Source organism: Scyliorhinus torazame, chromosome 3 (genome assembly GCF_047496885.1).
Source record: "Scyliorhinus torazame isolate Kashiwa2021f chromosome 3, sScyTor2.1, whole genome shotgun sequence".
Taxonomy (NCBI): domain Eukaryota; kingdom Metazoa; phylum Chordata; class Chondrichthyes; order Carcharhiniformes; family Scyliorhinidae; genus Scyliorhinus; species Scyliorhinus torazame.
The window spans coordinates 69,523,831-69,546,493 of NC_092709.1; the positions used below are offsets into that span (position 1 = coordinate 69,523,831).

Consider the following 22,663-nt stretch of genomic DNA (forward strand, 5'->3'; position numbering starts at 1 on the left):
CAATAGAGGCTGCCCCCAGTGTATTATCACTGAGGGGACGCCGGGTTCCAAATGGGGGCAGGGGACCCACTGTCATCAATTGAGCCTGCCCCTAGTGTACTATCACTGAGGGGACGCCGGGTTTCTGGTCGACGCCAAGCCAATGGACTTTTCAGTCAAGTTTGGGAGTGGGGTTTGAGTCATCTACCCGCCCCAAAAAATCCACCTCAGGATATGACATGGATATTTACAAACTGTCTGGTTTCCACACTCCACTCAGATGCCAACTTCTCAAATGATTCCTGGCCATACTGAGAATGAAAATTAACTTGTACTGTTGATTATGTGCTTTCACTTATAATAAAAGTCCTCACAATGAAGCTGTATTACCTCCAATGCAATGACTTATGACGAGCAGGGGTGGAGATAAATCTGTCATAATAAAACTGATGTGGTGCTCCCAGCGTGGAGCAGCACCTGCGAGTAATTATGATCTTCCATCCATTAATGTTATCGCTAAAATGATAGAAATAATCCTTTAACATTTACCAAAAATGCACTCCCAAATGGTAGTGCATGCTTATGGCTACTTTGCCAATACCAAAATTGTCTAAGGCACCCTGTGTAAAATCCACTTCTCATTCCAATGTCCATACAGTGAAAGTTTGCTATTGTATCTAATGTGAAGTGCTACAAACCTTTGAAGTTTGGTCGTATTCTTGGGTCATATGGAACAAGTAACCTGTTGAGGATGTTGCTCGTGGAATTTGCAGGTACTCGTGCAAGATCTTCAGCTGTCTGCTGACTGCAACAACAAAAAAGCATTTTGAATGTTCAATTCCAGAGAGCAATTTGTTTTTTCTAAGATAAGACTGTGCCAACATTCCAACATTTTACCGATAGAGTCGGAGAAAAAATGATCAATAACTTGATTTCAATGTTAGTTTTGTTCACCTAGTTTTGGAAAAGCCAAAATTTCCTCAAATGAAATATTGGGAAAATGAAGGGGACTGTCTTCAGTCTCTATCACTAAGTTCACCCCTCTCTTTGATAGTTATTAATAACCAGGCCGTTCATAACTTTGGTGCCCGATATGATCCTGAGGTCAGTCACCAATCATGGGCGGGATTCTCCAATAATGGGGCTATGTCCCCACGCCCGTGAGAAAATGCGCGCAAATCACTCTGGACGTACCTGGAGAAAGTCCAGGGTGATTCTCCGATTTGCAGGGGGCTGGCAGGGCCTTGGACTAGTCCTCGCAGCTCTGGCTGCCGATACGGGGCCCAGCACTTCCGGTCGAGGGTCCACGCATGCGTTTGGCGGCTATTCTCGGGGAACCGGAGAATCGCGGGAGCGGCGTCGGACGCAATCTCGGGTTTGACGCCCATTCTCCGGCCCCGCGCCGATCGCGATTTCGGTGCGGAGAATCCTGCCCCAGGTGTTCACACCGAAACCAAGAATGCATTCTGTTACCTTTGTAATATTGCCTCTCTGCCTCAGTTCATCTGCTCCTGAAATATTCATCCATGCCTCCATTACCTCAAGATTGGACAAATCTAATGCTCTCCTGGCCAACCTCCAAAATTCCACCTGTCAGGAACTTGAGTTATAGAGGTCTACAGTCCAGAAAAGTCCATTCGGCACCATCACGTCTGCGCCGGTCAAAAACAACCATTCTAATCCCCTTTTCCAGGACTTGGCCCATAGCCTTGCATGCCTTGTCATCGTAAGTGCCCATCTAAATACTTTTTAAATGTTACAATTCCACCACCATTTCAGGTAGCGAGTTCCAGACTCCCACCACCCTCTGGGTGAAAAGGTTTTACATCACACCCCCTCTAAACCGCCTGACCCTCACCTTAAATCTATGCCCCCTGCTCATTGATCTTTCCACCAAGATATTTTAATCACCCACCACTCCCACAAACCCCATAGTCTGGGTAGGATAGATTTGTGGGGGTTTAAAAGTTAGATACCTGACCACTGATCCCTCTAGATTTTCTCTGTTGAGTGAGGTCCGTTTCTTTCAATTATATACTCGATTTCCAGGGACTATTCATAGGAGCCCCCAGCTGCTGCCTTGTGTCATCAATCTTTCCACCCAGCAGCCGGCCTGCCTTCCAATCTGGCCAACTGCCGGGTAGGAAACAAAGCAAAAACATTCTGATGGATTTCCTGGTTACTGACATGTACACCCACTCTCTCCCCACCTCCCTCAAAATATATCAGTACAGTAACATGTCGAGCAAGGCAACATGAATTAATTGGTACAATTTCAACCTTCATATGCACACATTTTTGAAGGTGTCATGTTGACCAATTGACATGCATGTTAAAAAAATAATAGATCCTTGACTGAGATCCGTGGAGGCGTCGAGCACAACAGCAAGGGAGTTTTGTTAACCCTTTATAAAATAACGGCTACCATGGCCAATTCTCAGTGTCACATGTCAGGAAGAATGTCAAAGCCTTGGTGAGGGTGCAGAAGAGATTTGACTTGAATGATACCAAAGATGAGGATGTGAAGAACCCGAGAAGCTAGTGTTGTTCTGCTTAGAAGATCAGGTTAACGGGAGATTTTAATCACAGTATCACAGAATATTTACAGTGCAGAAGGAGTACATTCGGCCCACCGAATCTTCACTGGCTCCCTGAAAGAGTATTCTACCTAATCCCAGACCCCTATCTCATCCCCGTAACCTTACATGCTGTTTCTTTTCAGATAGAAATCCAATTCCCTTTTGATCAAACCTGTCTCCACCACCTTCTCGGGAATATCATTCCAGACTCCAGCCCTCCTCTGGGTGAAAAATGTTTTCATGACATCATTTCTACTACTTTGCCCATTACATTCAATCTGTGCCCTCCAGTTCTTGATTTACTCCTGAGAGGGAACGGTTTCTCACTGTTACAACTCCCGCGGAGGTCACGGGGTGTGGACCATCCGGTTCCCCACGACCTCTACAGGGTACAAACTTCCCAGGTAACGGGGCAGAGCTTCCCATTTAACAAGGGGAGCCCACAGAGTATACACACTCCAGCCTGAGTGTAGGCTGGGGCAGGAGACCTTTTGGGGAGTGGAGTAGTTCATGTGTATATCAATAAACTTTTATTTTTGCACCCTACTCTTCATTCCATGTGATCACTGCGGATTCTACACCCACTTATTCCCCTGTCCACACCCCTCAAGATCTCTGTTAGGTCACCTCTCAGCCTTCATTTCTCCGAGGAAAACAGACCCAACCTTTCCCATCTATCCGCATAGCTACAGTTGTTCAAATGATGTGGGGTTTTGATGGAATACAAAGGGACAAGCTGCTTACCCCGGCAGCAGAACTGCTCACCACATTATGTAGATGTAAGTTAATTGGCAAAAATCTAAGGGAAGTTTCAGAGAATTTTATTTTATGTTCTGAACTGTTATGATGTGGAATTTGCTGCGTGAAAGGGTGTTGGAAGCAGATTCAATGGTAACTATTAAAAGGGAAGTCGAAGGGGCAATGTGCAAAAAAAAACAGGGTTGTGGAACTAAATGGGTAGCTCTTTCAAAGAGTGAGCAGGAACATGTTTGGCTGAAATTATCGACTCCTGGTCTGAAGAATTCTATTAAGCTTCCTCAGTTAGGTCAGCTATTCCAAAGCAAAAGTTGAGACTGTGAAAAGTCTAGAAAACTTTTTTGCCTCAACTAAAGATTAACATACTCACATTATTATTATTCCTGATATCAAATCCTATGGTAACCCTGTGATGGGATTTTTCCTCTTGGTCACCATTGGATTGCTGAAGCAAAGATTCTCCTCTCCGTGAAATTTCTTTTCTTGAGGGTCACTCACAATATCCAAAATAGAGAAGCATCTGTATATTCTGAGTAACTTCTCAAGAGTCAGGATAACATTGCAAGGTCAGAGATTGCATTGTTTCCTCTCTTCTTGCAGTAAAGTCACTATAGTCCCAGATGACCATAGGCTGCTTTCCCCTTTGAAGGGGAGAGCTGACTGGTGGTGATTTAACCTGAGGATCACCACACCTCAGGCAGGGGGCAAGGTTGAGAAGGCAAGGCCTTTATGAATAACCTCAACTGGCATAGGAATTGAACCAGGCTGCTGGCCTTGGCTCTGCATCATAAACCAGCTGTCCAGCCAACTGAGCTAAACTCTTCTTGCATCACTTGGGTGAAGCACAGAAACATAAATCTGGCAGAGGGAAGATCACCCACCAATAACAGAAATGGTCAAATATTACTTCCATTGAAATTGATGGAAGGGAATTTCTGGCTGTTCTCGCCAGCAGGATCTTCCAGTTGCTCTGACGGCAAACCCCTGACGCGGGTTTCCCGGGGACGTGGGGTGGAATCAACGGCAAATCCCATTGACGTCGGCAGGACCAGAAGATCCAGCCACTGGCCAACAGCAGGCCTCCTCCTGCTACCAAGAAACACACGCCGCGGGTAAGCACAGAAACCTCCCCTCCCCCACCGTGTCTTTCTGCTCCAGGTGCTGAGTGACCTCCTGTGAAAGTGAAGCAATTTCTATTGTTATTTTATACTGGCCGGAATTCTTGGGCCATTCGCTGGCAGCGGGATTCTCTGGTCCCGCCGGCAGTCCACCTCACCTGCCCGTTTCCCGGCGGCGTGGGGTGGCTTCACTGGGAATTCCCATTGACAGCGACAGGAACAGAGAATCAATCCCACCGCCAGCGAACGGCGCACTGCCTCCTGCTGTTGAGAAACACTGGGACTGGGGACCGGAGAATCCAGCTCATTGTTTCTGGTAGAAAAAAGTAAGTAGAACATGGCAGATAATTTAAAATAACAGGATGTGAGAAAAGCATTTGTTCAGGGTTTGCAAATGTGAAACTTCTAACTGAAACAGTGCTTGAACACCAGAAAGTACCGACTCAAAAGTATACGTAGCCCTTTAACGTTTACAGTGATCAAAAGTATTCAGGTCCAATAAAGGCCAAGTTTAAATTTAAGTGAAATAGTCCAGATTGTTTTGACTTTAAATACTTAGAGAATCCAGAAGAATGGTGCAGCAGGTGAATAGAGTTGTCTTCTGTAACCCACATTTGAAGCCAGTTAAGAGATGGGATGAAACTCGCCTCTTTCTATAACTACAGGCATCCTTTATAAAATAATTTTGGACAGTCTACCCTAGTTTACAATGAAACACTGAGAACCATTCAGCAAATGTGGAAAATCCTGTTTCGCTGTTCCTGGAGCACATTGGGACGACGCATCATTAATTATGCAGACCCAAGGTGGGATCACCGGCCTCAGCTGCGGGTTTCTCGGCGACGGGAGGCAAAGCGCCGTTCGCTGGCAGAGGGATTCTCTGCATCCGCCACTGTCAATGGGATTTCCCACTGAAGCCACTGCATGCCGCTGGGAAACCTGCAGGCGAGGGTGCACTGCCAGCAAGAACAGAGAACCACACCGTCAGCGAATGTCCGGGGAATTCCGGCCCCAGCCTATGAATCACATCTATTCGTGTCATAGGGCTGGATTTTACATTAAACCATGGCCCCCATGCCCCAGACAATAAGATAGGGGGGAAAGAATAGCTGCCCTCAAGTCATTAAACAGCCAAGGTCGGATTTCCGTCACTCAGAGGGAGGAGACCCCGCCTCATCAAACTGCTGCTGGGACAAAAAGAAGTCCCCAAAGAAGATCATTGCTGAAGACAGATACCAAGGTAACTGGGGTGGGGGATTTCACTGGGGTCAGGCTTGACAGGCAGCGGCAATGGAAGTGACATAATTGTTTCTATTTTTGCTTTCCATAAAAAAAATTGCTTGAGTGGTAATGAAAGCATAGTAATTTTGTTTTTATTCCTGCATGGGATGTGAGTGTTACCGGCTAGACCTGCATTTATTGCCCATTCTTATTGTCATGAGAAGGTGGTGGTGAGCTGCCTTCTTGAACTGCTGCAGTCCCTGTGGTGTAGGTACACCCACAATTCTGTTAGAGAGGGACTTACAGGATTTTAACACAGTGACAGTGAAGAAGCGGCAATATATTTCCAAGTCAGGATGGTGTGTGGTTTGGAGAGGAGCTTGCAAGTGGTGATGTTCCCATGCATTTGTTGTCCTTGTTCTTCTAGGTGGTAGAGGTCCTGGGTTCAGAAGGTGCTGCCGAAGCAGCCTTGGTGTGTTGCTGCAGTGTATCTTGCAGATGGTTGGCACTGTGCATTGGTGATGGAGGATGTGAATGTTGAAGGTGGTGGATGAGGTGCCAGCGGTCCTGGTTGGTGTCAAGTAGTAGGAACAAAACTTCTACACGCTGGAAACAAAGACATCTATATCCAAATGCTTTCTTTAATTTGTTAAAATATTGTTTGTGAACACGCCATGCTTTTTCCACTACGTTCATAGTTGGAAACTATATGCAGTCCCAGCAGTGCCTAATGCTCCCGGTGGCACTGCTGGGACCGGACAGCTCTTGGAAGCGGGGCACCCTCCTAGATGGGCCTGCCAGCTGTAAAGTCTGCTCAGGGTTTCCTGGGCACACAGAGATGGGCTCGTCCTGACTTGTAAGTCAGCTGGGGCTGGGCACCTCCATGTAAAATTCCACCCCATGTGTCCAGTTCTGAAGTTTGGCTTGACACCCAGTGAGGTGTCACAGTCAATCAGTCAGTGTGACTGCCACCTGCCTCCACTCATCGTATGGGTTATGAGAGCTCAAACAAACCTTTCATCACTGCGTTATTGGCTGCCATCAAGAAAGTTCTGGCTGTGAATGGAGTGTTCACACTGCGATCTGTCAGACTGTTGACAAGCCTGTGAATTCTTCCACTCTTTTTCTCCAATGGAGAAAAAGTTTGAAAATACAGAAAAGAACAAATGGTTGTGATGGGAGTCCGAAGTTCAGGCAATGCTTCAGGACACATGAGGTGATAAGGTGTGCAACGTCTGCCCCTCATGATGCCTTGGTGCTGACCTGACTGAGTTGCAGTGTCTGATAATCAGAATGTCGCATGGTGGGCAGGCTGTGTGAATCCCTCTTGCAGTGTTGGTTGGCGGGGAGTAGAAATCTGCAGCAGAAGTTTGGAGTGAGGTGTCACGGAAACCCTGAATGATTAGTTTATGTGGATGTAGAGAATGAGGTGAGGCTGAGATCTGGTTGCGACAGCAACAGAATGTGGAACCTGCTGCTGCGAATGGCCAGGGAACAAGCAGGAAATCCGGGCGAGACAAATGGCAGCCAGGCTGAAGAAATAAGTGGAGATTTCATGGAGTCTGACCTGGATATCCTCCTGACGAGACTCCAAGGCAGAAAAGATAAGGTATATGGGGTGTGGAGTTGTGAGGTTGCAAGCTCTATCACTGCCCTTCATCTGGCTTGCCCTGGGGCTGGTGGGTTACAGGATCAGTGGTGGGTGGCAGAGGTATCGCTTCGGTTCATGGGCCCCAGTTTTAGGCGGTGGCGAGGCACTGAAACAGTAGCTGGTGAAACTCCTGGGACAGAAATGAATTCAGCAGGCAGATTTAATTCCCATGCTTGAACACTCCAACAGGCAGGAAGCATATTTCAACACAATGTTCATCAGAAAAGTAACAGCCACATCCAAAACATCAACCAGAAAAATGTTATGGTTGCACAAGAGTCCTTGCAGGAAGGCTGCAATCTTCAGCTTTGGATTGATCCACACTGAGGGAAACAATCCAGGGACGATGCTGCCAGTTGAGCCAATTTCATGCCTGTCACCCGCAAAATAGTGGCCATGGGAAATGAAATTTGACACAGCAAAGAAATATGGCGGAATTGTGCAGCCTGAGATGATAATGATAAATTGGATGGGGTAGATTTTAATCCAGCTTTTGTGGTAAAAACAAATAAGGAGTCATTAACATGATTGGTGGGCAGGGCATACACTGCAACTGAGTATTCCTATCCACCATCATAACTCCCCTCAAAATAGGCTTTGGGGGGCTCACCATTCCTGCCAGGTGTAAAAAGTGTTGGGCTAATAATGCCACCAGCACTGCAACATAATTTCAACTCAGAAAGGTGAGAGGCCTGCAAGGCACCAAATCTGACATCCAGACTAGGAGTCGACAGAGACCCAGATATGTAATTTTATTTCACTTTATGAGGATTCCAACTGTGTTATAAGGAACTCTTCACAAACACTTGACCTATAACACTATGGGCGCAATTCAGCGGCCCCGTTATGCCCGGCGTGGTGCCAGGACAGGGCTGCTGAATCTCGTGAGAGGCCTGCCTCGAGATTTGCGACGCTTGAAACGTCTCATGGGGTCCAACGGAATCTCGCGGCGCTTTGCAATCTGGATCTCGCTCTTATTGGGTGAGATCCAGGCGCTTATATTTAAAAGAGCCAGCTGGCTAATGGGACTGCCAGCCTGGCACTGGTAGGGAACCTGTGTGGCACTGCCAGGCTGGCAAGGGCACTGCCAGGATTCCAGGCTGGCAGTGCCAAGATTCGCAGGTGCCAGGTTGCCAATGGCAGCAGTCAGGCCTGGGGAGGCTTTGCCCATATGATGTGGGGTGTGAAAGGAGGGGGGAGGGGCTTGAGGACCCCAGGAGCAGTAAGTTGCGTGAAGTGAGGAGGTCCTGAGGTCGCGGTGGGGTGCAGAAGGGGGTCGAAAGATCGGGGCTGCCTTTAAAAATGGTGCCCCAATCCATGTGTAGTCTTCCTGAACTGGTGAGCTCAGCTCTTAATGACTTAAAGAGTGGCCTAGATGGGGAGTTCTTCACGAGGGCCTAAAAACGACAAAGTACCGTTTAATAGCAGGGTCTAATGCTAAACGCATCGTTCAGCGGATTTTGACTTGGGCCTGCTGAATATCCAGAGACCCTTTCTTGGTCACTAAATGCAAGTGTTTCACATTCAAATTTTCATTCCTGCCCAACATTAATGCAATTCCTACTAGTTTTGGGCAAGGAGCAGTGCTGCCCTATGTAAATGTAACCTCAGACTGACAATGTCTCAAGTTGCACACTCAGCTCTCCAACTGGATATTCCTCCTGCCACACCCTCCACAAACATACCAAGAGTTAACATCCACCTTGATATATCTGCCAGTATTTATGTGGTGACTTTTCTCCAAACTTGTGCTTTTCCACAGTTTACTGGATATGAAATGTATTACAGAATCACAACTTTGTGCACAGCTTGGGTACTTTCATATGAACTGTGTTTGGTATTACAACATCACATGATATATCATGGTAATAACCTTGGCCGGTATCTTCCCACAAATGCACAGAGTGTTGGATCAGTGTGAAGCTCGCAGGCTACACAGACGGCCATTCTCGCCGCTTTGAACAATACTCTGTGCAATGTCAAAGGGGAGGCGAGATTCACACAGTCAGTTGGAGGGGTGTAGCGTATGAAAGCCGGCACCGCCAGCAATCCCAGGATCGGGGTGACCTTTGATATGTGATTTAAATAAAAGCCCCTCCTCCCACACAGCCCCTCTTCCCTCCACAGGAAGACCAAACCCCCTCCAACAGACATTGAAACGTCATGGAAAAGGGCAACTAACTGCCTCATGGATAAGGGGAACCAGTCCACATACAAGGAGCAACTGCCCCGTTGATAAGAGAATTTCCACAATGGAGCTCCCGTGAACACCTCATCAGCACATGCCCCTGGCACGGCCCCCTGGCCAGGGGACTTTGCCAGAGTGCCAAGGGACAATTCCTGGGCATGCCCCTCACCATCCAGGGACCATATTTATCTATTGGTGAATTGTTTGCTGCCACGGTCCCTGTGATGTTCAGGTGCGGTAAAGTTGTTAAACCGGGTATGAAACTGTCTAACATTTCCTGGGTAAATATCCGGATAAGTCCCACATATCTCACCCAAGGCGCAGCCATGAGCTCAGGATCAGAGACATTTGTCGAGGGTCAATGGCAACAAGGAATCAGCTCATTGAAAGATGAAACTTCTCAGGAAATTTCCATGTATGTCTAGCATCAGGACCTTCACAGGGTCCAGACATGCATCTTCTAACATATATCCCAGCCCCAACAATCCGGAGACTGGAAGAGTTGAATCAATGTGTATACAATGGTTAAACTGCACATTTCCAAAGTCCCAGAAGGGTATTAAGCATGGCAAGTTGTAAACAGTTCTACTTTAAACTTTTCATTTACTCCCAAGACAGAATAGACCTTGGACTGGATTTTCCATTCTGGAGATTAAGTGCTCCCACTGGAGTAGAATCACTCCTGGTCTCTCTGGCACGAGGAGCGGTGCCCAGAAGCATTCCCTCTCCTTTTCCAGCTGAGAAAAAGAGGACGTCAAAGCATTTTGCTGCTTTTGATGCGGTGAGGGGCTGTCAATCACAGCAAGAGTGTTTATAAACATGGTGGTTAGGATCAAAGTTGGGTAGTGGAGATGCATTCAAGCGTGAAGGGAAAGATCAATAAATAATCCATCAAGCAGTTGTCTCTGGAGTAATGAAACTGTCAATCACTGGTTAATGCAATGTATTTGTGTGTGGGGGGTCTCTGATCTGGAGGAATCTCTCATGGTGGGGGTCTTTCGATATGGTGGGGGGGTCTCTGATGTGGGTGGGTCTCTGATGTGGGTGGGTCTCTGGTGTGGGTGGTCTCTGATGTGGGGATGTTTGTTGGGGAGCCTTGAGGGCAGGCGGTCAGGTGGGCGGCAGGATTTGCATTGTGGGGGGAAGGGGGCTTTCCGATGGACTTTGGCGATCACCTCCATTAGGCACTGACCCCCCAGCCCACCGCGGGTCCACCGTGTCAGGCGACATCTGAATATACCTGCACCAATCCATGTCCCCGTGAATCCTGGTTGAAAGACCAGGAGTATCATAGGGGCATGGAGAATCATGCTTCCAGCCCGTAGGTCAGATGCAAATGAGTACAAATGACCTATTTACATCTACCCATTGGCAAGGGGTGTGTAGCTCGCTGAGGCCCCCATCGGGCGACCGAAGGATTGGAACGGGATCGGGACCAATTTTAGGCCGACGCTCGATTTTCCGCCAAATCAGGAAACAGGCTATCAATTCGGATGGCGGAGAATCCACTACTTGTGTTTAAAGGATAACTATTCATCATATCTATCTGGATAAAAGGTCCTTTTGATTCACATCACCCTGAAGGTGGGTTGCAAGAGGGGAGCATATGATTTAGGAACAGGAACGGCCACTTGGCCCCTCATTCCTGCTCTGCCTTTCAGTAAGATGGCTGAATTTCCTGTCACTTCAACTCCACATTTCCACCTACCCCCCAATCACCTTTCATCACCTTGCTTAATCTCCGCGCCTCTGCCTCAGGAATAAGCAAAAACTCTGCTTCCCAGAGTCTTTTCAGGGGTAGAGTTTCAAAGCCTCACAACCCTCAAGAGAATAAATTCTCCGCATCTCTGTCGTAAAAGGGTGATTCCTTATTTTTAAATAGCAACCCCGAGTGCCAGATTCTCTCACAAGAGGAAAATCCTCTCCACATCCACCCTGTTCAGACCCCTCAGGATGTTATATTTTTCAATCAAGTTGCCTCTCACTCTTTTAAACTACAGCAGATACAAGCCTAGCCTGTGAAATGAAAATCACTTATTGTCACAAGTAGGCTTCAAATGAAGTTACTGTGAAAAGCCCCTAGTCGCCACATTCCGGCGCCTGTTCAGGGAGGCTGGTACGGGAATCGAACCGTGCTGCTAGCCTGCCTTAGTCTGCTTTAAAAGCCAGTGATTGAGCCCAGTGTGCTAAACCAGCCCCTAACCAGCCTGTCCAACCTTTCAGCATAACACAACCTGCCCATTTCCGGTATTAGTCTATTAAATATTCTCTGATGAAGGGCGGCACAGTGGCAAGCACTGCTGCATCACGGCACTGATGACCCAGGTTCGATCCCGGCCCCGTGTCACTTTCTGTGTGGAGTTTGCACATTCTCCCCGTGTCTGCGTGGATCTCATCCCCACAACCCAAAGATGGTTTAGCACAGGGCTAAAGAGCTGGCTTTGAAAGCAGACCAAGGCAGGCCAGCAGCACGTTTCGATTCCCGTGCCAGCCTCTCCGAACAGGCGGCGGAATGTGGCGACTAGGGGCTTTTCACAGTAACTTAATTTGAAGCCTACTTGTGACAATAAGCAATTTTCATTTCATTTCGTTTTCATGTGCAGGGTAGGTGGATTGGCCACGTTAAATTGTCCCTTAATTGGAAAGAAAATGAATTGGGTACTTTAAATTACAAATAAACATTCTCTGAACTGCTTCCAATGCATTTATATCTTTAAGGGGAGCATTTCCTAAGTATATTCCTTAAACTCACAGATAAGGCAGCCTGCCAGTGTTCACAATAGAGGGAGTAGTGAGAGGCCGAGATTCTGTATGGTTCACATTCTGGAATGTAAGCGGGAGCTCAGACTCAGATTTAGAAGACTGAATTCAAGAGGGTTTGAAGCGAGGTCAGAAGATTCACCAAACTTGTGTGAGAGGGAGTATCTCCAGGAAAAACCTACACGGTGAAAGACAGATCTGAGGTTAAACGTTAGCAGGCTGGGAAAAGAAAAGACAGACAAATCACTCTGGACTGGTTCCTGAAGATTTTAATACTTATTTAAGGGAGATTAATACATACCTGTGATGTGGGTTCCTCAGCTGTATTAAAGTAAAAGGCAAAATTTCTGTTTTAAAGTATAACTTAGCTTCAAAAGGTATTCTTTAGTCAATAGTATTTGGAGCCTGTTTGTTACAGTAAAAGTCTTCAGGCGGGATTCACAGCCTCCCAGCTACGTGTTTCTCAGCAGCGGGAGGCGACGCGTCATTCCCTTGGAGCGGGATACTCTGCTCCCTTCGCTGTCAATGAGAATTCCCATTGAAGCCACCCCATGCCGCTGGGAAACCCATGGGGAGGGGTGGGGTGCGATGCTGGCAGGAGCAGAGAACCTGGCGGTATGAACAGCTGGAGAATTCTGGCCGAAATGAAAGTGTGAAATCCTATTGCTTCATCCTTTCAGTTATTAAGTCGCACTTCAAATTTCTTTTTAAATTATCGGTCTCTATGAGAATAATAACATTAACTTAACAAGAACATGGCAATATTTTATTCAAGGCAGCTCACCACCATCTCTGAAGATTAGGGATGGGCAACAGATGCTGGCCTTGCGAGAGATATCCACATCCCAAGAAAGAATCAAAAAGGGCATTTGTTTTTCAGTCACCCAGCCTTCCGCTCATATGTAGCCAATTGATATAGATCGCCGAGAGCGGACATTGATCTTAAAGTACCAGTTTTCCAACATAGTTCCAATTTCACAACTTTGTATCGGCTGTAGCTCATTTGGGTAACATTCTTGGCTCAGATACAGAAGATTGTAGGTCATGTCCCACTTCAGAGAATTGAGCAAAAACATCCAGCTGACATTCCTGTGCAGGACGAAGGAAATGCTGCACTGCGTGGATCTATGCAGGGGGCATAGATTTAAGGTCAGGGGCAGGAGGCATGGAGGGGAAGTGAGGAAAAACCTCATCACGAGCCTGGAACTCACTGCCTGAAAGGACGGCGGAGGCAGAGACCATCATAACATTTAAGAAGTATTTAAATGTGCACTTGTGATGCCAAGGCATACAAGGTTTGGAGCAAGTGCTAGAAAATAGAATTAACTGGTTGCTTTTGTCATGTGAGGGTACCTTTAAGACATGGATGTTTAAGCAATGTACCTTTAAGAAAACAGTGATGTCAGAGAGTGGGTGAGGCTGAGGACAGGGTCAGCCATTTTGCAGTTTAGTTTTGCAGCTTTTTAGTTTCAGTTTAAAAAGCAGTGTGTATGTCTGTGTGTTTCCAGAGAGCTGTAAGTGTTGAAAAGAGCTGGGTGTGTGTCTGTGTTTTGCAGTGAACTGGATCTCTGCCATGAAAGACTATCTCTGGATCATTTGGGTGATTTAAAGTGATACTGTTTAAAGGTGTTAAGTCTCTTGGAAATTTGAAGGAACACTTTAAGGAGTTATTTACTGTTGCAATATTTTCTGAGTTATCTTTGAAGTAAGGGGTGTTAAGAGATCCAATGTTGACTTCCGGGTGCGGCTATGCAGAGCTAGGTCACATATTCGGTAGCTCCCGCTTGGAACGGACTTTTGGGCTCTTTTACAGGGCCCCCACGGCATTTGTTTGACATTTCCCGGTGTGGCAAGAAGACTGCAACATTCCCCTGACAGTGTCCCCCAGGAATGTTATGTCTTTTGGCTACCAGACCCGGCAGAAACAATAAAAGATTTGGCTGCAACAGGATAAACAGGGCCTCTTCCAGCATGCAGGCGGGGGAAGGGCAAGCTTAAAGCTGTAAGCTGACCTGAGGGCCTTTATCAAAGGCGAATTCTATCAGCAGAGGGAACAACTGTGAAACGATCTCACCAAGGCCACTGAAGAAGCGGGGACGAGGCTTCCAGTGGCGGCCATGGAGGAGTAGGTCGCGCATTCGGCAGCTCCCGTCTGGAACGGACTCTTAGCCCTTTTTCAGGAGTTTCCACAGACATTTTGGGGCAGATTGGTGAAGCGAACACTGCCAAAAGGATTCCCTCTCGAGACTTCCGGTTGCGGATATGCGGAGCTAAGTCGCACATTCGGCGGCTCCCGCAAAAACTGACTTTTGGGCTCTTTTCAGGGCCCCCAAGGGCACTTCTTCGACGTTTCCCGGTGTGGGAAGGAGTTAATAATAGCTCCCCGTCAGTATATGGCTTTAACTAGGAGCGGGGCGACAAAAAAGGTGGTGGTGGACCCGAAGAAGGGAGGGAAGAAGGACAAAATGGCGGCGGGCGGAGACCAGGCAGCGTGGAGGCAGTGGGCGGAGGAGCAACAGGAGGGTATCCAGCGCTGCCTCAGAGAGATTAAAACGGACCTGCTAGAGCCGATGAAGGCTTCTATTGATAAGCTGCTGGAGACACAGACGGCCCAGGGGGTGGCGATCCAAGAGGCTCGACAAAAGATCTCTGACAATGAGGACGAGATCTTAGGCCTGGCGGTAAAGGTGGAGGCGCACGAGGCGCTCCACAAGAAATGGCAGGAGAGGTTCGAGGAGATGGAGAATCGGTCGAGGCGGAAGAATCTGTGGATTCTGGGCCTCCCGGAGGGGCTGGAGGGGCCGGACGTGGGGGCCTATGTGGTCACCATGTTAAACTCGCTGATGGGAGCGGGGTCCTTCCAGGGGCCCCTGGAGCTGGAAGGGGCCCATAGAGTGTTGGCGAGGAGGCCCAAGGCTAACAAGCCTCTGCGGGCGGTGCTGGTGCAGTTCCATTGGTTCGTCGATCGGGAGTGTGTGCTCAGGTGGGCCAAGAAGGAGAGGAGCAGCAGGTGGGAGAACGCGGAGGTTCGAATATACCAGGACTGGAGTGCGGAGGTGGCGAAGAGGAGGGCCGGGTATAATCGAGCGAAGGCGGTGCTGCACAGGAAGGGAGTGAAGTTTGGCATGTTGCAGCCGGCGCGACTGTGGGTTACCGACAAGGACCGGCACCATTATTTTGAGTCTCCAGAGGAGGCGTGGGCCTTTGTTCAGGCCGAGAAGCTGGACACAGACTGAGGGTCGGGATGGGCGATTGGGGACTGCAATGGATATGTTATGCCTATCTTTGGTTCGGGGGGGGTGCCTTTGCATTGTTTTGGGTTTCTTTTTTTCTGTGTTTTTCTCTTTCTGTGTTTTTCTCTTTTGGGGCATGAGGTCCTACAGCAGGAGTTCAGGGAGCTAGGCAGAAAGTTAAAAGACAGGACATCGAGGGTTGTAATCTCGGGATTACTCCCTGTGCCACGTGCCAGTGAGGCTAGAAATAGGAAGATAGAGCAGCTAAACACGTGGCTAAACAGCTGGTGTAGGAGGGAGGGTTTCCATTATCTGGACCACTGGGAGCTCTTCCGGGGCAGGTGTGACCTGTATAAGAAGGACGGGTTGCATCTAAACCGGAGAGGCATAAATATCCTGGCCGCGAGGTTTGCTAGTGTCACACGGGAGGGTTTAAACTAGTATGGCAGGGGGGGTGGGCACGGGAGCAATAGGTCAGAAGGTGAAAGCATTGAGGGAGAACTAGGGAATAGGGACAGTGTGGCTCTGAGGCAGAGCAGACAGGGAGAAGTTGCTGAACACAGCGGGTCTGGTGGCCTGAAGTGCATATGTTTTAATGCAAGAAGTATTACGGGTAAGGCAGATGAACTTAGAGCTTGGATTAGTACTTGGAACTATGATGTTGTTGCCATTACAGAGACCTGGTTGAGGGAAGGGCAGGATTGGCAGCTAAACGTTCCAGGATTTAGATGTTTCAGGCGGGATCGAGGGGGATGTAAAAGGGGAGGCGGAGTTGCGCTACTTGTTCGGGAGAATATCACAGCTGTACTGCGAGAGGACACCTCAGAGGGCAGTGAGGCTATATGGGTAGAGATCAGGAATAAGAAGGGTGCAGTCACAATGTTGGGGGTATACTACAGGCCTCCCAACAGCCAGCGGGAGATAGAGGAGCAGATAGGTAGACAGATTTTGGAAAAGAGTAAAAACAACAGGGTTGTGGTGATGGGAGACTTCAACTTCCCCAATATTGACTGGGACTCACTTAGTGCCAGGGGCTTAGACGGGGCGGAGTTTGTAAGGAGCATCCAGGAGGGCTTCTTAAAACAATATGTAGACAGTCCAACTAGGGAAGGGGCGGTACTGGACCTGGTATTGGGGAATGAGCCCGGCCAGGTGGAAGATGTTTCAGTAGGGGAGCATTTCGGTAACAGTGACCACAATTCAGTAAGTTTTAAAGTACTGGTGGACAAGGATAAGAGTGGTCCGAGGATGAATGTGCTAAATTGGGGGAAGGCTAATTATAACACTATTAGGCGGGAACTGAAGAACATAGATTGGGGGCGGATGTTTGAGGGCAAATCAACATCTGACATGTGGGAGGCTTTCAAGTGGCAGTTGAAAGGAATACAGGACCGGCATGTTCCTGTGAGGAAGAAGGATAAATACGGCAATTTTCAGGAACCTTGGATGACGAGTGATATTGTAGGCCTCGCAAAAAGAAAAAGGAGGCATTTGTCAGGGCTAAAAGGCTGGGAACAGACGAAGCCTGCGTGGAATATAAGAAAAGTAGGAAGGAACTTAAGCAAGGAGTCCGGAGGGCTAGAAGGGGTCATGAAAAGTCATTGGCAAATAGGGTTAAGGAAAATCCCAAGGCTTTTTACACGTACATAAAAAGCAAGAGGGTAGCCAGGGAAAGGGTTGGCCCACTGAAGGATAGGCAAGGGAATCCATGTGTGGAGCCAGAGGAAATGGGCGAGGTATTAAATGAATACTTTGCATCAGTATTTACCAAAGTGAAGGAATTGGTAGATGTTGAGTCTGGAGAAGGGGGTGTAGATAGCCTGGGTCACATTGTGATCCAAAAAGACGAGGTGTTGGGTGTCTTAAAAAATATTAAGGTAGATAAGTCCCCAGGGCCTGATGGGATCTACCCCAGAATACTGAAGGAGGCTGGAGAGGAAATTGCTGAGGCCTTGACAGAAATCTTTGGATCCTCGCTGTCTTCAGGGGATGTCCCAGAGGACTGGAGAATAGCCAATGTTGTTCCTCTGTTTAAGAAGGGTAGCAAGGATAATCCCGGGAACAACAGGCCGGTGAGCCTTACTTCAGTGGTAGGGAAATTACTGGAGAGAATTCTTCGAGACAGGATCTACTCCCATTTGGAAGCAAATGGACGTATTAGTGAGAGGCAGCACGGTTTTCTGAAGGGGAGGTCGTGTCTCACTAACTTGAGAGTTTTTCGAGGAGGTCACTAAGATGATTGATGCAGGTAGGGCAGTGGATGTTGTCTATATGGACTTCAGTAAGGCCTTTGACAAGGTCCCTCATGATAGACTAGTACAAAAGGTGAAGTCACACGGGATCAGGGGTGAGCTGGCAAGGTGGATACAGAACTGGCTCGGCCATAGAAGGCAGAGAGTAGCAATGGAGGGATGCTTTTCTAATTGGAGGGCTGTGACCAGTGGTGTTCCACAGGGATCAGTGCTGGGACCTTTGCTCTTTGTAGTATATATAAATGATTTGGAGGAAAATGTAACTGGTCTGATTAGTAAGTTTGCAGACGACACAAAGGTTGGTGGAATTGCGGACAGCGATGAGGACTGTCGGAGGATACAGCAGGATTTAGATTGTTTGGAGACTTGGGCGGAGAGATGGCAGATGGAGTTTAATCCGGACAAATGTGAGGTAATGCATTTTGGAAGGTCTAATGAAGGTAGGGAATATACAGTGAATGGTAGAACCCTCAAGAGTATTGAAAGTCAAAGAAATCTAGGAGTACAGGTCCACAGGTCATTGAAAGGGGCAACACAGGTGGAGAAGGTAGTCAAGAAGGCATACGGCATGCTTGCCTTCATTGGCCGGGGCATTGAGTATAAGAATTGGCAAGTCATGTTGCAGCTGTATAGAACCTTAGTTAGGCCACACTTGGAGTATAGTGTTCAATTCTGGTCGCCACACTACCAGAAGGATGTGGAGGCTTTAGAGAGGGTGCAGAAGAGATTTACCAGAATGTTGCCTGGTATGGAGGGCATTAGCTATGAGGAGCGGTTGAATAAACTCGGTTTGTTCTCACTGGAATGAAGGAGGTTGAGGGGAGACCTGATAGAGGTATACAAAATTATGAGGGGCATAGACAGAGTGGATAGTCAGAGGCTTTTCCCCAGGGTAGAGGGGTCAATTACTAGGGGGCATAGGTTTAAGGTGAGAGGGGCAAGGTTTAGAGTAGATGTACGAAGCAAGTTTTTTACGCAGAGGGTAGTGGGTGCCTGGAACTCGCTGCCGGAGGAGGCGGTGGAAGCAGGGACGATAGGGACATTTAAGGGGCATCTTGACAAATACATGAATAGGATGGGAATAGAAGGATACGGACCTAGGAAGTGTAGCAGATTGTAGTTTAGTCGGGCAGCATGGACGGCACGGGCTTGGAGGGCCAAAGGGCCTGTTCCTGTGCTGTACATTTCTTTGTTCTTTGTTTGTTTGTTCTTTTGGGTTGGGGAGGGTGGATGGGGCGGTTTGGGCACTGTTTTGGTTGGTGGCGGGGCCTGGTAGGTGGAGAGCGCGGGAATTCTTTTCCCGCGCTGAAGACTGGGGGGGGCGGGACCGGGGCGGGGAAGCAAGGATTGTTTCCCGCGCTTAGAACGGAGGGGGAGAGCCTGTGAATGGGGAGCGGGAGAGGAGGGTGTGCCACACAATGGGAGGAGTCGAAGGGGAGGCGGGAGTGGCCGGGGTCAGCAGGAGTCAGCTGACTTGCGGAAGTGCAATGGGGGGAGTAAACCAGCTAGGATGGGTCCTAGCCGGGGGGGAGTGGGGGGTAGGTGGGGGGGAATCGAGTTGCTGCTGCTAAGGTCAAGGAGGAGCTGGAGCGAGTGGGGTGGGTCGAGATGGGGGTATGCCGCTGTGGGGAACGGGCCGGGTGTGGGGTGCGGGCGCGTGGCTGGCCGAGGAGGGGTCATGGCTCGTCGGCGGGGGAGGGGGGCAGGTAGCCCCCTGATCCGGCTGATAACCTGGAATGTAAGGGGACTGAATGGGCCGATTAAGCGGGCCCGCGTGTTCGCGCACCTGAAGGGGCAGACCAGGTAAGACTGAGGAAAGGGTGGGTAGGTCAGGTGTTTCACTCGGGGCTAGATGCCAAAAATCGAGGGGTGGCGATCTTGGTGGGAAAGAAGGTGTTATTCGAGGCGTCGAGCATTGTGGCAGATAATGGCGGTAGGTACACCTTCAGGTGTGTCTCCTGGAGCATAACCACATCCGATTGAACCCCTGGCTATGGCACTGAGAGAGTCGAGGAACTGGAGGGGGTTGGTGCGGGATGGGGAGGAGCATAGGGTGTCGCTTTATGCGGACAACCTGCTGCTGTATGTGGCGGACCCGGTGGGAGGAATGCCAGAGGTAATGAGGATCCTTAGGAATTCGGGGACTTTTCGGGGTACAAGCTCAATATGGGGAAGAGCGAGCTGTTCGTAGTTCAGCTAGGGGACCAGGAGAGGGGGATTGGCGAGCTCCCACTAAAAAGGGCGGAGAGGAGCTTCAGATATTTGGGGGTCCAGGTGGCCAGGAGCTGGGGGGCCCTGCATAGGCTGAACTTTACAAGGCTGGTGGAGCAAATGGGTGGGAGTGGGGAAGATCTCTGAAACTTACCAGGTGATGCAGGAGGAGGAGGAGGCCTCGGTGGTGGAGTTGAAAGGTAAGTGGGAGGAGGAGTTGGGAGAGGAGATCGAAGAGGGGACGTGGGCAGATGCCCTCGGGAGGGTGAACTCTTCCTGTTCATGCGCGAGGCTCAGCTTCATACAGTTTAAGGTGCTGCACAGGGCACACATGACCGGGACAAGGATGAGCAGGTTCTTTGGGGGTGAGGACAGGTGTGTTAGGTGCTCAGGGAGCCCAGCAAATCACACCCATATGTTCTGGGCTTGCCCAGCGCTGGAGGAATTTTGGAAAGGCGTAGCGAGGACGGTGTCGAGGGTGGTAGGATCCAGGGTCAAACCGGGCTGGGGACTCGCAATATTTGGGGTGGCAGAGGAGCCGGGAGTGCAGGAGGCGAAAGAGGCCGGAATTCTGGCCTTTGCGTCCCTGGTAGCCCGGCGAAGGATTCTCCTTCAGTGGAAAGATGCGAGGCCCCCAAGCGTGGAATCCTGGATCAGCGATATGGCGGGGTTTATTAAATTGGAGAGGGTGAAATTCGCCTTGAGAGGGTCGGTACAAGGGTTCTTTAGGCGGTGGCAACCGTTCTTAGACTTTCTGGCAGAACGATAGACATTGGTCAATAGCAGCAGCAGCTCGGGGGGTGGAGGGGGGGGGGGGGGTTTACTTTATTTTTGTTTATGTTATTTACACTGGAAGGGTCTGAGGGGGTGTATACACCTGTTGTCTTAAGTCGGGGTGTTAATGTTAATTTATTATTTAGGTACGGGGGGGAGGGGTTTGGGGGGGTTGCTTTTTTAGATTGTGTTTTGTACTTAACCCTGTTGGGTTCTTTTTCTTTCTCATTTTGTTATTGATATTTTATGAAAACCTTTAATAAAAATTATTTTATTAAAAAAAAAAGAGATCCAATGTTTATTTACGATGTTAAGTTGAGTTCATGGAATAAACAGTGTTTGTGTTTAAAAACACATGTGTCCATAATTGTAATCCACACCTAGGGAAAAAGCCGTGTGCTGGGAAAGGCAACAAATCCATTAAAGGGAGAGGTTGGTTGAACTCCATGGTACAGTTTGGGGTTCTGAAAACACCTCGCCCATAACACTTTTGACCGGCGCAGATGGGATGTGTCGAAGGGCCTTTTCTCCTTTTCTGTGCTGTAGATCTTTATGACAGCTACAGGAGCTGCCTTTCGGATGAGACGTTTAATTAAGCCTTGGATGCTCTCTTAGGTGGGTGTGGAAGGTCTGTTGGCACTAGTTTGATGAGCAGGGGAGTTGTCCTCAAGATTCTGGCCAATATTAATCCCTCAATGAAGAATAACGGGTATTCATAAAGCACTTCCACATAATAAAGCATCCCAAGCTGCTTCACAAGAAAGTAGTCAAACAAAATTTGACATTGCACATCCCTGAGCACAGATAAAAAGTTCTATCTCCATCATAAGTACCATTATGTCTCAGTCCTTTACGCTGATGCCTACCTCTATGGAAAGAATGGCCACTTGCATGGAGAATCAGATGGTGTAGGTAATGCAGTGCACGCTGTTCCTGATCAACAGCCCACATAAAGGACCCCCACTCTTCTCTCCTTGCAACACTTTATTAGTCACAGTCCCACTTGCTGCCACCTGCCCCAATGGCCAAGGGTACATCAGCCAAGGGTATATAAATGGTCAGAGCACCGAAAGTAGCAACCTGCATCTAGCACTGCTGGAGCCACATGGAATAACATCAGGTAGGACGGAAAGGAAGAGAAAGAATTTGTACCTGGACTGCGCTAATTATCGATGTATCTGACACTATTTCGAATTGTCAGGTACATTTTCAATGATTCCCAATCATAAACCTTGGTTTTGATTTCATGATCACCAGCGAAGCGGCACCATTTACCACTGACCACGCTACAAAATGCAAACTTACCCAATTTGTCAGCTGCAATGAGACTATCAGTATCTTGCTGCTGCATGGTCCACCCATGAGAAGATGAGTGAGGCCTTGGACAGAGGCGCATTCTCAGTGAAGGCAGGACCCTGGTCATGTCGTGAGCTGGTGACCTCCCTGCCCCCGCCAGAGGGAATTCCTCCTTCAGCTCGTAGGGGCTGCTCAACCAATTCAATTGATTTGAGAAATAGATTCATTATCCAACATGTGATTTTGAAAAGCAAACATGGGCGGGATTCTCCGACCCTCCAAGGCGGAATCACGCCCGGCGCGGGGGCGGCAATTGCTGTTCACGCCGGAACCGCGCGCGGTCGCCGCAGCGCCAGTCGGGGGCCGCTTGGCGATTCTCCGCGGTCGACCGGTCGAACTCCCGGCGAGTTCCGGCAAGTCCCGCCGGTGTGGTTCCAACCTGTACCACCCGGCGGAAGCTCGGACCCGCGGTTGCGGTGGACGTCCTGGTGGGATCTGACTCTGAGGGGAGGCCTCCATGGAGTCCAGGCCCGCGATCAAGCGCTTCCGATCGGCGGGCGGCCACGATCTGGAGGGGGCCTACCTCTTTCTGCGCGGGCCCGCTGTAGGTCTCCGCCACGTGGCGCGGAAACGGCCATTGCACGC

General features: G+C 48.9%; 1 protein-coding gene across 2 annotated transcripts in view; it reads right to left on the reverse strand.

Moving 5' to 3' along the window:
* Nucleotides 1-22,663, reverse strand: part of glrbb (glycine receptor, beta b) — a 232,678-nt gene that overhangs the window by 175,596 nt on the left and 34,419 nt on the right. For both annotated transcript variants that reach the window (XM_072495794.1, XM_072495795.1), the window contains exon 3: nt 678-784. In XM_072495794.1, coding sequence (XP_072351895.1) covers nt 678-784 — 107 coding nt within the window. The remainder of the gene's footprint in view (nt 1-677; nt 785-22,663) is intronic.